Consider the following 17,484-nt stretch of genomic DNA (forward strand, 5'->3'; position numbering starts at 1 on the left):
GCAAAATTGAAAGAAAATTAATAGGAAAATTATGTCAGCCTACTGGATTAATTCATGAAAGTTTTTGTTGTTGAAATGCAGAAAATACAATGCTTAAATATTTAGATTTAGAGTTCATTCTTAGACTTTTGTGCTAGACTGATCATTCCATCAAATGCAGAGTTATGCTTAAATACTTCAGTGGAATACTGCAGCAATCCTGAAGTTCAACATCCTTACAACACAATAAAAAATTGCTAGTTAGTATTGGCCTATTGCATGAACACCCAGTTTGAGCAGGAGAGGATACTTGGGCTTTGTCACTACTTCTTGGTCCATGCCTAGTTAATACCATGAATTGACTGTGAGGAATCCTAAATGTAACGAGATAGCCTATCATTTTGCAGTGCAGTACATAGAAACAAAGTTGCATTTACATTTCTGGAGCTCACAAAGCAGCACAATTTTGGAAACAAATTTGATTTTAAATGTCAACTACATAGGAAAGAGATATTGCAGATATTAGCTTTAGCTACAGACAAAGTTACCCAGATGTTCTATTCTGGAATGCCTGTTAAGTGAACAATCGAACTGAGGCCAAATTTCACATAGTTTAATAAGTATTTATTCACAGTGGAACTCAAAAAACAGTGGAAATTGTGGGGAATCAAGGACCTAATGAAAGTGGGGAACTTAAAGTGATTAATATTAGTAAAGTAGTAGCATTGGGGAGGCAGTAGCTTAGTGGTATTGTCTCTGGTGTCAGGAAGATATAATAATTCTCATAAGGTTATTGGAGTTTATTTTAAAGTAGAGTAATAGTGGGGTCTGTGTCTATGGGTCTATGACTGTGTGTGGGTGTGTGAGACTTAATTGAATTAAAGGAAGCTGGTCAGAAAGCTTTGATGTATTAGAAGAGAAGCTAGGTTTGAAATGTTAAGTAGGCAGACATAAGTGTAAAGGGAACATTCGCATTTTTAAATAAACCAGACTAGGCTGATTTCAAAGGAGGGGTGAAATGTGTTACCTAGCCAGGTGAAGTTCAGAAAGAGTGTTTATTTTTTCCCAAAGATTACTGGTAAAATCGGTACGATGAGAGATTTTTATTATCAGCGAGGTATTGTGAAACAATGGGAATTTGCATTCAAAGGGGGGGAATATGCATAAAGGAACGAAGGTTGCATGCAAGGTCAGGAATTCTAAGATCTAACCAGTGTGAAACCCTCCAGCATCTAAGCCTCAAGCTGCTGTCTACAAATAACTGAAGTTAAGAAAACTCACTTTGAATTGGATTATTCAGGTTGTCTTGTTTCTTTGCCTGGGTCTTTTAAAATCTGTGTGTCTTACTGTTGCCTTAACGAAAGCGCAACTGGGAGTTAGATTAATTAGGGGATTTAGAAATTATCATAGTAGTAATCTGTAGATCTATGTATGTATTTAAATAATTTCTTCTATTAATAAAGGTTTAATTTAGTTTTGTAAGAAACCTATAAGACTTGGGTGGTTTTATTACTACTGAATTCAAGGCACACATTTCGAAATTTACACAAATTGCAAAACAAGTTGTAGCAGTTGTTTCAAGTTTTCCTCTGGGATTTGAGCAGCTCAGTATTTGCCATTGGCTCTGCCATAACACTGGTAATGCTCTGGGGACCTGGGTTTGAATCCCATCACGGCAGATGGTGAAATTTGAATTCAATAAAAATTATAGTCAATTGTTGTAAAAATCCAGCTGGATCACTAATGTCCTTTAGGGAAGGAAATCTGCTGTCCTTCCTTGGTCTGGCCTACATGTGACTCCAGAACTACAGCAATGTGGCTGACTCTTAACCGCCCTCTTAAATGGCCCAGCAGGACACAGAGTTGTTTCAATCCGTTAAAAAGTCTAAAAAGAATGGAACCGGACGGACCACCCGGCAAACTCAGCACTGTCGACCTTCCTTATTAACTTCTGACCTTATTAACATTTGACCTCCAACAACCTTCATCCTTTGTGCTAGGTGAGACTAGACTCCAGTTTACCAGCTTTGCTAGGGCGCCTTCATGCCACACTCGGTCAGTCACTCTCACCTCATCTCGGAAGTTCAGCTCACTTGTCCATGTTTGAACCAAGGCTGTGATGATGTCGGCAGCTGAGTGGCCCAGGTGGAACCCAAACTGAGCGTCAGTGAGCAGGTTATTGCTAAGCAAGTGCCACTTTAAAGCACTGTTGATGACCCCTTCCATCACTTTACTGATGGAGAATAGACTGATGGGGCAAGTTGGATTTGTCCTGCTTTTTGTGTACAGGACATATCTGGGCAAATTCCCACATTGCCAGGTAGATGCAAATGTTGTAGCTATACTGGAACATTGGCTAGGGGCGCAGCAAATTGGGAGAGCTGCCTCATAGATTAGTCAAGCAACAGCCTGACATTGTCTTTAAGATATGTTGCCATGAGTATGACTCTATCCCAAACACCACCATCACCACCCCTGGGTATGTCCTGTCCCACCAGCAGAACAGACCCAGCAGAGGTGGCAGCACAGTGGTATACAGTCAGGAGGGAGTTGCTCTCAGAGTGCTCAACATCGACTTTGGACCCAGTGAAGTCTCATGGCACCAGGTCAAACATGGGCAAGGAAACCTGCTGATTACCACATATCCTCCCCCTCAGCTGATGAATCAATACTCCTCCATGTTGAACCTCGCTTGGAGGAAGCAGAGGCAGAATGCACTCTGGGTGGGGGACTTCAATGTCTATCACCAAGAGTGGCTCGGTAGCACCACTGACTGAGCTGGCTGAGTCCTAAAGAACATAGCTGCTAGACTGGGTCCATGGCAAGCGGTGTGGGGACTGACAAGAGGGAAAAACATACTTGACCTCATCCTCACCAACCTGCCTGCCACAGATGCATCTATCCATGACAGTATTGGTAGGAGTGACCACCACACAGTCATTGTGGAGGCGAAGTCCCGCCTTCACATAGAGGATACCCGCCATCGTGTTGTGTGGCACTACCACCGTGCTAAATGGGATAGATTTTGAACAGATCTAGCAACTCAAGGCTGGGCAACCATGAGGCACTGTGGGCCATCAGCAGCAGCAGAATTGTACTCGAACACAATCTGTAACCTCATGGCCTGGCATATCTCCCATTCTACCATAACCATCAAGCCAGGAGATCGACCCTGGTTCAATGAAGAGTGCAGGAGAGCATGCCAGGAGCAGCACCAGGCATACCTAAAAATGAGGTGTCAACCTGGCGAAGCTCCAACACAGGACTACTTGTGTGCAAACAGCATAAGCAGTAAGGCAGAGCTAAGCGATTCCAACAGATCAGGTCTAAGCTCTGCAGTCCTGCCACATCCAGTCGTGAATGGTGGTAGGCAATTAAACATCTCACTGGAGGGGGCTCCACAAATATGCGCATCCTCAATGATAGGGGAGACCAGCACATCAGTGCAAAAATAAGGCTGAAGCATTCGCAACAATCTTCAGCAAGAAGTACCAAGTGGATAATCCATCTTGGCCTACTCTGGTTCCCAACATCACAGATGCCAGTCTTCAGCCAATTCAATTCATTCCACGTGATATCAAGAAACAGCTGAAGGCACTGGATACTGCAAAGGCTATGGGCCCTGACAACATTCCAGCAATAGTACTGAAGACTTGTGCTCCAGAACTTGCTGCACCCCTAGCCAAGCTGTTCTCCTAGCCAAGCTGTTCCAGTGCAGCTATAACACTGTCATCACCCAACAATGTGGAAAATTGCCCAGATATGTCTTGTACACAAAAAGCAGGTCAAATCCAACCTGGCCAATTACTGCCCCATCAGACTACCCTCCATAATCAGTAAAGTGATGGGAGGAGTCATCAACAGTGCTATCAAGCAGCATTTTCTTAGCAATAGCTTGCTCACCGGCACTTGGGTTCTGCCTGGGCCACTCAGCTCCTGACCTTATTACAGCCTTGGTTCAAACATGGACAAAAGAGCTGAACTCCAGAAGAGAGGTGACAGTAACTGCACTTGACATCAAGGCAACATTTGACTGATTGTGGCATCAAGAAGCTCTAGCAAAGCTGCAATCAACGGGAATCAAGGGGGAAACTCGCCACTGGTTGGAGTCATACATAGTGCAAAGGAAGATGGTTGTGATTGTTGGGGGTGAATCATCACAGTTCCAGGACATCACTGCAGGAGTTCCTCAGGGTAGTGTCCTAGGCCCAACCATCTTCAGCTGCATCATCAATCACCTTCCTTCCATTATAAGGTCAGAAGTGGGGATGTTCGCTGATGATTGTGCAATGTTCAGCATCATTCATGACTCCTCTGATACTGAAGCAGTCCTTGTCCAAATGCAGCAAGAGCTAGACAATGTCCAGGTTTGGGCTGTCAACTGGCAAGTAACATTCGTGCCATACAAGTGCCAGGCAATGACCATCTCCAACAAGAAAGAATCTAACCATCGCCCCTTGACATTCAATGGCATTACCATCACTGAATCCCCCACTATTAACATCCTGTGGGTTACCACTGACCAGAAACTGAACTGGGCTAGCCACATAGATACTGTGGCTACAAGAACAGGTCAGAGGCTAAGGATCCTGCAGCAAGTAACTCACTTCCTGATTCCCCAAAGCCTGTCCACCATCCACAAGGCACAAGTCAGGAGTGTTATGGAATACTGTCCACTTGCCTGGACGAGTGCAGCTGCAACAACACTCAAGAAGCTTGACAGCACCCGGGACAAAGCAGCCCGCTTAATTGGCACCCCTTCCTTCAATCCCTTCACCACTGACGAAAAGTAGCAGCCGTGTGTGCCATCTACAAGGTGTACTGTAGAAACTCACCAAGGCTCCTTAGGCAGCACCATCCAAACTTATGACCACTACCCTCTAGAAGGACAAGGGAAGCAGATACAAGGGAACCTCCAAATTCCCCTCCAAGCCACCCACCATCCTGAATTGGAAATCTATCGCCATTCCTTCACTGTCACTGGGCCAAAATCCTGGAACTTTTTCCCTAACAGCACTGAGTGTACCTATACCACAGGACTGCAGCAGTTCAAGAAGATAGCTCAGCACCACCTTCTCAGGGCAATTAGGGATGGGCAATAAATGCTGGCCTAGCCAGTGACACCCACATCCTGTAAACGAATAATAAAAAAAATCATGGATTGTGGGCTTCGCTGGTGAGGCTAGCATTTGTTGCCCATCCCGAATTGCCCTTGAACTGAGCGGCTTGCTAGGCCATTGCAGAGGACAGCTAAGAGTCAATCATACTGCTATGGGTTTGGAGTCACATGTGGGCCAGCCCAGGTAAGGATGGCAAATTTCCTTCTCTAAAGGACAGTAGTGAACCAGATGGGTTTTTACAACAATGATAGTTTCATGGTCTGCATCACTTAGACCAGCTTTATACTCCAGACTGTATTAATTGAATTCTAATTCCATTAGCTGCTGTGGTGGAATTTGAACCTATATCACCAAAGCATTAGCTTGGGCCTCTTGATTACCAGTCCAATGACATTTCTACTATGCCATCGTATACCCTAAAATGATCACATCCGCAGCTGTATAGCCTCATTACTTGTTTTGTCAGTAAATTTATTCGCCACATGCATGGTCTACAAACTCCCTGATTGGAACTTCAGGGTTTCTCTCCCAAAATGCTGAATTCCCATACTGAAAGAAGACAAAGTAAAACAAACTGTGTAGACAAGAGGAGTTCTTTTGAAACTCAACAAACCCTCTATAATTGGGATTAGTTGCTAATGTTTTGAATACTGATGTCCAGACCTCTGACTTCAGTCCCTACTGATATAGACCACAGGAAACCCTATGGAAGCTGGTCTATGAAATCTGGAAGAAAGGTTCCACTCCAGGTTAAGGAGCACTTGAGTCAGTACATTAACAGTTTACATCACCCATATTAAACTCCTCTATATATTTGCAGTTTTGGTCTTTGGGCAATGTGTCACCACCTTTCCCCACCCACTTTTCAAGGAAGTCCTATCCCCAATTGCCCTGCACATAGACAGGAATGTTTTAAATCAGATATATACTAGCTGTAGGAAGCTAATCAACCCCACTATAGACAGCATTATGGTTCTTATTGATTTCACTGTCACTGACGGTCCTTTTTATAATGCCAAATTGGTTATGCATTGTGCTCTGTGTACCCAGTAGTATTGCGTGGGGAAGCCCAGGCATTTTACCGTTTGTTAAAATACTCCTTCTCAGAGAGAATCTGAACATGCTTCAGAGGGGAGTGCTCAGGTGAAGCATGTGCAAACTGAGATCATGTCATTGCACTATTCCTCCCGTTCACTAGGAGCCTAGGCGAACAATGCCATGCTTTCTGGATTTATGGTTTAGGACACCCCCAATATCCCACAAAAATATCCACACTTTGTAGATTGTACTCCCTCAGAGATAGTCAAACCAAAAGGTACCCATTACAACTTGTAGCAGAATTGCTACAGTAATCCTATTCTGAGCAGTGCAGAACAACCCTAAAACAGCATCATTGATGCAATCTTCCCTGATTGGAGTTCCATGTTCCTAGAATGTATGAAGTTACATATAGTTGCCTTCCTGGGAGAACCATACATAATATACCCTTGAGTTACTTAAAATGTTTTTATGCTGATCTATGCTAACATTCCTTTGCTGCAAAAAAACTCTCAGACAGCAATCAGTGTTAGCTCAAGCTAAATGTTAGTGTCCAACAACAGCCAGCTAGTTATGATTGAAATTACAGGTATCTGATTATTTATTTTTCTATCATGTCCTATGTAAAACTTGGAATGAGATGCAACAGCCCCTTATCAATATTTCATGAATCCTAAGCAAATTTCATAAATTGCAATATTAGGTGTAGGTGACTCACACTGACCCAATATAAAGGCATTTACTTGGTTTTGATGGAAGCAATGTATTGCAATGACCAACATGGGAAAACATCACCTCAACGCAGCCACACAAGCAAGTTGTAAAGACATTTTCAGATGTGTTTTCTTTTATTCTTTAATGGCAAAACCAGCATTTGTTGTCCATCCCTCATTGCCCTTGAGTGGTGGCGGTGGTGACCCGCCCTCTCGAACCACTGCAGTCCATCTGGTGCAGGGATGCCCTCAGTGCTGTCAGGAAGTGAGTTCCAAGATTTTCATCCAGCAATAGTGAAGGAACGATGTTGTAGTTCCAAGTCAGGACGGTGTATGGCTTGGAGGGGAACTTGCAAGTGGTGGTGTTCCCATGCATTTGCTGCCTTTGTCCTTCTAGGCGGTAGAGTTCGCGGGTTTGAAAGGTGCTGTTGAAGGAGCCTTGGTGAGTTGCTGCAGTGCATCTTAGTGTGTTAGTGGTGGAGGGGATGAATATTTAAGGTGGCGGAGGGGGTGCCGATCAAGCGGATTGCTTTGCCCTGGATGGTGTCTAGCTTCTTAGGTGTTGTTGGGGCTGTACTCATCCAGGCATGTTGAGCACATGGTTCCCCTAGAACCTATCAAACTGGATTATACTCCGATTGTGTGTGGAGGATGTGAAATTAGTTACAAGTTTCATCCATGAAGCTGTAAAATATCTATTTCTGGCCACCGTAAACCAAGTCCTAGGCTCAACCAACTTCAGCTGCTTCATCAATGGCCTTCCCTCCATCATAAGGTGTGAAGTGGGGATGTTCGCTGATGATTGCACAATGTATAGCACCATTTGCGACTCCTCAGATACTGAAGCAGTCCGTGCCCATATGTAGCAAGACTGGAACAACATTCCGGCTTGGGCTGCCAAGTGGCAAGCAACATTCACACCACACAAGTGCAAAGTAATGACAAGAGAGAATCCAACCATTTCCCCTTCACATTCAATGGCATTACCATCGCTGGGTCCACCATTATCAACATCGTGGGGGTTACCATTGGCCAGAAGCTGAACTGGACCAGCCATATAAGTATTGAGGCTACAAGAGCAGGTCCAAGGCTGGGAATTCTGTGGAGAGTAACTCACCTCCCTGTCGTCTTGCTACACTGATATAAGGCACCAATTGCTCATAAGGGATTGCGTAAACACGTTGTGGGTTCATTTATTTGGAACGGACATATGGGAACAGTTATGCATAGATATAAAGATTGAAGACATCAGCAGCAGAGCTCTGTGTGTGTTCTTGTGTGTGTGCGCACGTGCTCTGCTAAAAGGCAGAAGTAAAACTAAGGCATGTTGCACTTCCCTTCTAGTTTCCCTTAAAAGCATATCACAACTTTTCTTTTTAAAGATACTATCCTCCCTTCCAAATAAGTATAACCATTTATAATACATATTCATTTTTAGTTACCATTACATAAGCGTATAGAATTGATGTATCTATGAGTCTGTAAAGCATAGAGGTAATCTGTTGGTATGCCCAGATCTTGGAATGGTAACCTTGTTTGGAGGTTTCTTTAATTGCTCAAGTGATCTGAAGGATTGTCATTCTTGGATGTTGTTCCTGGTTGCATTTGAGATCTTGTCCTAGATGCAATAGGATTGTACAGTGGTTGAGGAGCAGAAATGGATCTGATTTGTCCTTGGTTGTGCCTCACCGTTGTGCCTTTGTGTGTAATGACTTCATAGGATTTTGGTTCAGAACAAATTCTCGTCACCTTGGCTGGTTGTCACATATCTTCTATGGGATCCTGGAAGTGAACTTGCTGCCCCAACTGTAAACTTGGTAATTCTGTACCTAAATTTTTATTATGCACATTGGTCATCTTCTCTTGCAGTTTTAACTAGTTTCTAAGAGAGCAGAATGGGTATTGGTACGCACTGGTTTGCCAAACATGAGTTCTGCTGGTGATGGAATAGTTACACTTCATGATGCCACTCTCAGATGTAACTTTGCAATGTGTAGATCTTGCTTGGTCTGTCTACATTTGAGAATTAGGGATTTCACCGTGCAAATCATTTGTTCACCTAGGCCATTAGATCTAGGGTAATGAAGAGGTGAAGAAGTAATTTGATCAACATTCCACTTCTCTCACATAATCTGAAATGGCTTACCAATAAATTGCAGACTGTTATCTGTAATGATTTCTCTAGGCACACCAAATAAACTGAAAATAGCACTTGGAGTGTGCGTGACAGTTGTGCTTGGCGTATTGTGCAATTGTCGAATAATGGCATGCTTGGTAAAGTAGTCGGTGATGACAGAGAAATTAATGTCAAGGACATGAAAGAGGTCGGATGCGATTTTGGACCAAGGGTGGGCAGGAACTTCATGCAGAATCAGTGGTGCTTTGCGCTGACTTGGCATATGCTCTTGACATGCCTCATGCTTCTTGACGATGGCTTCAATGTCATTGCTCATGCCCGGCCATTAGACTGTCTCTCAAGTCTTCTCGTCTGATTTATGCCCACATGTGACTGAAGACATTGTTGAAGAATATCAGGTTGCAAGGATTTCGGTACAATGACCTGCCTGCCTTTGAAAATGACTCTCTAGGAGATGCCTAGCTTGTCCAGGTAAAGCCAAAATGACCTCACATGCTCAAGGACATGCTGAATTGAAGCAGGCCATCCTTTGATGGTAGTTTTCCCATAGTGCCTGCAGTGTAGAGTCTTGGCACTGTTTCTTCTTGTAGCTGTTGGCATTTGCATTGGGCAAAATGTGCCAGATCTGGAGAACATCTTCAAGTTTGATGTCAATTAAGTCAACTTGTAGATCCAAGGATATATCTTCTTTTTTCACTGGGTTAGGAAATCTGCTAAGTGTATCCGATGTGGTCATCAAGTTACCTGGCTTATACCTAATCGCACAGTCGTAACCTTGAATTTTTATCAAGAGATATTGCAATCTTCACGGTGCACCGCTCAATGGTTTTCGCCAAATCATCTCCAGTGGCTCGTGGTCGGTCTCTACCACAAACCTTTTGCCAAATAAATAAACGCACAATTCCAAACACTAAAGCTAATGTTTCTCTCTCGATGTTGGAGTAGTTGAATTGCGTTACAAAGATTATGAAGCAAATGCAATCGGTATGCCTTTTTGTAGTATGCATACTCTCAGACCTTTTTGTAAGGCATCTACCTTCAGGGTAGTTGTCTCCCTGGGATCGTAAAATTGCACTGTTCATACTTCTGATGATAACTGTCTTAATGTTTCAAAGAGGTATTGGTGGTCTTTGTGCCACAGGAAAGGCACATCCTTTCTCAACAATTCTCTTAGCAATGAAGATTTTTGAACGAAATTGGGAATGTATGGAGACAAGAAATTAAAGAGACCTAGACATCTTCAAAGACTGTCCTTATCTTGAGGAGTCGGCATGGCCTTAATATCCTCTATTTTACTTGGATCAGGACATATGCCAGTACTGGAATACATAGAACCAATGAAATTGATCTGCTGCACGTTGATGGCACATCCCAGACTGTTGAACACTAATCCTTCAATACGTGCCACTTGCATCAATAAGTGCAGATTATAGTCATGTTTTTGCGCTTTGTCCTTCCAACAGCAATATCAAATGATGCATGATACAGATGCATCCTGGCACAGTGCATGTAATGCAGTCCATGTGAGCTTGAAAGAGATCCTGGCTAACAGATAGCCCGAAAGGGAGTCATTGGAAACAGTATCTTCCGAACAGAGTATGAAATGTAGTAAGTCTTGGAACTTCTCCGCGAGATATACTGACCAGCAGCAATGCTTAGCGTCAAGCCTTGAGAAGAATGTTGCACCATCACGGATTTAGCTCTTTTAATGTGGGTATTTTGAAAGGACAATGATTCAAAACTGCATTTAAATGATCGTGAATTGAGGTGGCATGTGATTGAGCTGCGTCATTTGATGTGCTCTTGTGCTCTTCTAATATTCAGACTTTCTCAATTTTGTCTAGTTCGACCTTCAATTTGTCTTGTAAGTGGATGCTGCACTTATGTGGTGGATCAATGGATGAACTTGTAGTCTCCTTTAAGTGTAATGTTCCACTCCCTTGAAACTGTCAAGTTTGTCGAAACATTCTGGATATTCCAATGATAGAAACTACTCCTATCACCTTAGTTTATGACCTAAGGTTGATCTGCCCTGTCATGTCTGACTGATTCAATGGATTGTTTCTAGTGTGAGGTCACAGCACGCCAGTAGACCTACAACCAGTGGGACTTCAGACTCCACAATGTAAAACATCTGTGACACCCAGTAGGATTGATTGTATTTGCACTCTAGGGCTGTGGATCCTGTACATGGAATTAGTGAACTGCTGTACACCGAAAGTTTCGGAGTAGTAGGTTTCACCATGGCATTCCAGACTGTGGATACTTGTCTTTTAAGACTCCGCAGAGGTAGTATGTTGGCACTTGCCAACCTTGGCCAATAACAAGTCATTACCAACTTTCTTAGGACAAATAATTCAAATCTTGGCAAACACTTCAGATGGTGTGATGATGGTACCTATGCTTTCCACGAGGTTTACAGTGTGAAACATGTGTTCACCACTCTTCATCTTGTCGTGCACATCATCGTCATGTTTTGGTTTAATTACCTCATGTATGTTTCTGATGGGACACCAGATGGTCATTCTTATTGCGTTAAGGCGCCCGTTGTGCATGGTTTGTTTGGATAAATGCCCGGCTCTTTATAGCTGCATCAGCCTTTGCTCCAGTACACTGCTGCTGCCAATGTCTTTTTCTGCCACATGCCTTGCAGAAGTGCTGGAAAGCTGGGCATTTCCTTGGTGCATGCAAAAGGCCACACCTTCGACATGTCTTGTTAGTTTGGGTGTTCTAGTGAGTGTGTCAACAATTGGGGCTGTACTTAGGACCTGTAAACTTTGTCGACCTGTGAGGATTGCTTCATACTTATATCCATCCATGAGTAGTTCTTTGATGCTATACATGTTGGACTTGTCTAGCAGATCTTGCTGGAATGCTTCCATGGGAGTGGGGTGTGATCACCAACTCAACAATTCTGTCTGCTAGTTTGACATTTGAAACATCTCAGTACATACGCTTTTTTCTGCATCTGCTGACAAAGTGGTCCATGGATTCTGTTGGCTGTTGATGAAATGACATGAACTCTAGTTGATGTATATGGAAGCATAACCTGATACTGAACCAGTCTTCCAATGTAGTCCATATCTTTTGAGAATTATTTAGCCCTTCTGCTCTTAATCCTGAAGTATTCAGCTTTATGTGGACCTTCATTCCCAATTGCTAGGCGCATTTTTATGGCTTGCTTGTCTGGATCAGACACATCTGGACCAAGAAGCCATAGCTCTGTTCGCTGTCTGAATATTTTGAATTCAGATAGGTCAGCTGCAACGCAATTTAAACTGGGGTGTTTTGTGCACATTTTGACAATATCCCTTCAACCTTCTTTCTCCTATTGTACCTGGTATGAGTGTCCCTGTAGCTGCTTTCGTGCACTTTTCCGAAATTATAATCGCAACCTTCTCTGGTCTGATTTTTATGACTTCTGTTTTATTTTATTATTTTGTTGGGACTCTCTCACGCTCACTATCAATCCAGCCCACACCCTGGTTACTCACCTTTCTCGACTGAGCTAACCCAGTGCTGCTCTGCTCAACGTACTGTCTCACTCACTGACCTGACAGAGTATGTGCTGCAATCTGACACGAGGGATCCGTCAGCTTACCAGACTTTTATTTGAGCAGTATCTTCAGAGCTTCTCTGTGCAGTCACTACGTTGCAATTTCAACACTGTCCAATGCTGTGACTCCGTTGCGGTCTGACCAGAACACCAAGGGTCATCTCATGCCACGTAGCACAACCTAAATCTGTTCACCATGTCGTACCTGTACTTAATCTTGCTGCCTTGCTGTCTGACCACTGATGAACACCATGTTGTGTTGTTATATGATAAAAGGCACCAATCACTAATAAAGGATTGTGTAAAGATATCGTGGATTCATTTATTTAGAATAGGCGGCAGAGAACATTTATACATAGGTAGAAAGCTTGAAGACAAAAGCAGCAGAGCTTTGTGTGTGTGTTCTGCTCAAAGGCAAAAGTGAAACTAAGACTGGATCGCATGACAAACTCCCTTCTAGTGAAGTTCTTAAAGGCATATTACAACACTTCTGACACCCCCAAAGCCCATCCAGCATCTACAAGACGCAAGTCAGGAGTGTGATGGAATACTCTTCACTTGTCTGGCTAAGTGCTGCTCCAACAACACTCAAGATGCTCGACGCCATCCGGCAAAAAGCAGCCTGCTTGATTGGCACCCCATCCACAAACATTCACACCCTCCACCACCAACGGACAGTGGCACCAGTGTGTACAATCTATAAGGTGCACTGCGGCAACTCACCAAGGCTCCTCTGACATCACTTTTCAAATCTGCAACCTCTAACACCTAGAAGGACAAGGGCAACAGATGCATGGGAACACCACCGCCTCCAAGTTCCCCTCCAAGCCACACACCATCTTGACTTAGAACCATATAGTCATTCCTTGATTGTCACTGGGTCAAAGCCCTGGAACTCCCTCTCTAACTGCACTGTGGGTGTACCTACATAACAGACTGCGGTTCAAGAAGGCAGCTCACCTCCACCTTCCCAAGGGCAATTAGGGTTGGGCAAGAAAAATGCTGGCCTAGCCAGAGATGCCTACATCCCCTGAAAGGATAAAAATGAAGTGCAAAATTGAATAATAACAAAAGAACATTGTTCAATTTACTGATTTTCAGCATAGAAGTGAAGGGAGAAAAAATAGGGTGGAAAACTCTCAAACCTGCATCATTCAACCACTTTTCAAGCAATGGTTTGAGCTTGCACATGTTCTTAAAGCTGAGGTTCAAGGCTTCAAAACGAGAGATTGTGGTTTGGCTGAAGTCATTTCCATAGAGTTTTCCCATGGCAAGTCCTACATCACCCTGTCAAGAGATATAGAAAAAGAAATAAAAGCTCTTTAGGAATTTATCATATCCCATATACAATGTAAATAAACAACATAGTTCTGAATTGAATCCCATGGATAAGCAATACCAAAATCTAACGAGATACATGTTGTTCACTTAGTTCTTAAAAGGCCACATTGTTGGCAGCAACACACAAGTGAAGATTTCCCTAGTTGAGCAAAACAGTGACATTGTTGATTCATCTTCCATCAACAGCTGAACAATGAACTGGATAGGGAAATATAACTATGAAGTAGTTCATAGTCATCTCACACCCTCCTGTCAGCATGACCAAGTTCAGAAACAATTTAAAAGAAACCAAATTTCAAAAACAGGAACAAATGTCTAGAAATCAACATGCATCAGATGAAGTTATTCCTCTTTTGCTCTCCCTTGCTATATCAGCCACCAATACACTTCCTTCTCTTGCTCGAGGATGGGGGAATTTGGGTCATGAACTTTGAAACTCTTATATCTAATATCTCTGCAATCAGATAATAAAGTCCGCTTTAAACAAGTTTACCATATCCATCCTTTAAAAGTACAAAACCTAAAAAATGTATCTTTTGCTGCCATACGAACATACCAATTAGGAGTAGGAGTAGGTCACTCAACCTCGAGTCTGCTCCGCCATTCAATAAGATTGATCTGATTGTAACCTCAACCCCACATTCTTGCTTACCCCTTTAACCTTTCACCCCCTTGTTAATCAAGAATCGATCGAGCTCTGCCTTAAAAATATTCAAAGATTCTGCTTCCACCGCCCTTTGAGGAATAGTGTTCCAAAGACTCACCACCTCCAGAGAAAAATTTTTTCCTCATTTCTGTCTTAAATGAGCGATCCCTTATTTTTAAACTGTGGCCCCTAGTTCTAGATTCTCCCACAAGAGGAAAATCCTCTCCACATCCACCCTGTCAAGACCCCTCAGGGTCTTAAAGGTTTTAACAAAGTCACCATTTACTCTTCTAAACTCCAGTGGATACAAGCCTAACCTGTCCAACCTTTCCTCATAAGACAACCCGCCAATTCATGGTATTAGTCTAGTAAACCTTCTCTGAACTGCTTCTAACACATTTACACCTTTCCTTAAATAAGGACACCTTTACTGTACATAATTCTCCAAATATGGTCTCACCAGTGCCCTGTACAACTGTAACCTCACTACTTTTGTAATCAATTTCCCTCACAATAAATGATAACATTCTATTAGCTTTCCTGATCACTTGGTGTACCTGCATACTAGCTTTTTGTGATTCATGCACTAGGGCACCCAGATCCCTCTGAAGAGCTCTACAATCTGTCACCATATCGATAAGCTTCCTTTTTATTCTTCCTGCCAAAATGGACAATTTCACATTTGCCCACATTATATTCAATTTGCCAGGTCTTTGTTCGCTCACTTAACCTATCTATAAGAGGCCTCCTTATGTCCTCTTTGCAATTTACTTTCCAAACTATCTTTGTTTCGTTAGCAAATTTAGGAACCATTCAATTGATTTCAGAAGGTTTTCATCTGTAGGGACTTCACCAGTGCATCCTATGGAGAAGCTGGGCATTACTGACAACAACTTCTGGATTTCCACGTTTAAAAGCACATATGCTGATACCAGGAGTTGTTGTCAGTGTCACAATTGTAATTATGGCAAGTGCTGACAGTTTTGCTGTCATTTAGCACAAAATCTGAGCCCACAGATCTCAGAAGCTTGGTGCGTTGAGTGTACCATTTTCTAGCCGTCATAAATATTATACCTGAACAGTCCCAATAATGTGCTTAAATATTTAAATTGATTTGATTGTGCAGCGCATTTCACACATGTACTCCTGTATGTCCACATTGTTTCTGTGAGGTCAAAAAAATATAGGCTAAAGCTCCCATTCATAGTTTTTTTCGGAGGGTTTTCACTTAATTTTTCTGTTATTACAGACAGCATGTATGGCACTGCAACTTTAGTTTATTGCACACTAAGTAAAAACTTAAAATGTTTTGCACATGAAATGTCAAAAAAAAAACAACCACTGTCTCAAATATGGTTCTTACTGGAACATTTTTTACTTTATGCAAGTTTTCATTGCATTAGCTATATTTTGCAACATTTATTAATTTAATTTAACAATAATATTTTGGACAACATTTGGAAAACATTTATCAATTTGAGTATTGCTGAAAAAAGATGTTGTCGAAGTTTTTTGTCTTACACTCATCAGGACAATTCACAAGAATACCAAATGTAAAGGGAGCAACAATTTATATTTCATGAGAAGAAAGTGCTGATGGGTTGGCAAATAGGCTCTGATTGGAAGAGGCATTGCCATGATGAATGCACCAGTTAACTGATGACTGACAGTTAACTGGCAAGCTTTGCTCAAATTCAAACCAGACAGGTTGACTGATTGGTCAAGGCATTGTCCCAGTGAATGAAGCAGAGAATGGCTGTCATCAATTTTGTTTAGTTGAAACAGGCGTAATGTGCGTTCAAGTGCTTTTTGCCTGCAAAGAATGGAGCCCTGTGTATTAATATATGTAGCTTCTAGTATGTGTCAGTGCGCCACACTGCAAGCCTGACTGATAATCTTAAATTGGTTGTCAGCATAATTTTTGTTAATTCATTCATGGGATGTGGGCATCGCTGACTAGGCCAGCATTTATTGCCCATCCCTAACTGCTCAGTTCAGGGGGCATTTTAAGAATCAACAACATTGCTGTGGGCCTGGAGTCACATGTAGGTCAGACCAGATAAGGACAGCAGATTTCCTTCCCTAAAGGACATTAGTGAAACAGGTTTTTATGACAATCGGCAATGGTTTCATGGTCATCATCAGACTTATAGTTCCAGATTTTTTTTTATTGAATTAAAATTCCACCATCTGCCATGGTGAGATTTGAACCCACATCCCCAGGGCATTACCCTGAGTCTCCAGATTATCAGTCCAGTGACAATACCACGACACCACCACCTTCCCCCCATAGCACTCAGGATTGTTTAGCAAATGTTGTCCAATCGCAGAATCGCATCTAACACTGGATGCTGTGTTTTGAGTTTTGCAAACACAGGCTGGTTGAGTACAGTCAGTGCTTTGCCTGTTGCGAACAGCAGAAGGGACATGCTGTTTGATACGATCCACCAGTCGTTGGGACGTATGGTCTACATAACTAGCATCACACTGGCACTGAAATTCATATAGCACATTACTAATTTGTGCAATAGGCATAACGTCATTTTGGCTTGGCGGCAGCATCCTGTTAGTGGTGAAAACCACTCGTTGCTACTCAGTAAGAGGCACGCGAGGAGACAGGCGACAACACTGGAGTGAGATGGAGACTGAGTGAGTAGCGAACTAAGTTCACATGGGAATTCAATGTATGGGGGGTAAAGAGGTATGGTATACATAGGCATTATTCTAAGCTAATTAAGTGGGTAATTAATTAAGTTAACTAAATAACATAAGTAACAATGGCAGGACAGGTGTTACGTTGTAGCACACGTCTGCAGAAACTGTAAGCTGCTAGAGGAATTCCGTATCAGGATTATGATCTGGAAGCTGAACTGCAGACACTGCGCAATATAAGGTAGGGGAAGAAACACCTGGACACTTTGTTCCAGGAGACAGTCACTCTTCTTAGAATAGGG

General features: G+C 42.6%; 1 protein-coding gene across 6 annotated transcripts in view; it reads right to left on the reverse strand.

Moving 5' to 3' along the window:
• The window catches only part of LOC144691669 (POU domain, class 2, transcription factor 1-like), a 253,229-nt gene that overhangs the window by 91,421 nt on the left and 144,324 nt on the right, over positions 1-17,484 (reverse strand). For all 6 annotated transcript variants that reach the window (XM_078559989.1, XM_078559987.1, XM_078559986.1 and 3 more), the window contains one exon: positions 13,689-13,830. In XM_078559989.1, coding sequence (XP_078416115.1) covers positions 13,689-13,830 — 142 coding nt within the window. The remainder of the gene's footprint in view (positions 1-13,688; positions 13,831-17,484) is intronic.

The sequence above is a fragment of the Cetorhinus maximus genome, chromosome 16, assembly GCF_964194155.1.
Source record: "Cetorhinus maximus chromosome 16, sCetMax3.hap1.1, whole genome shotgun sequence".
Taxonomy (NCBI): domain Eukaryota; kingdom Metazoa; phylum Chordata; class Chondrichthyes; order Lamniformes; family Cetorhinidae; genus Cetorhinus; species Cetorhinus maximus.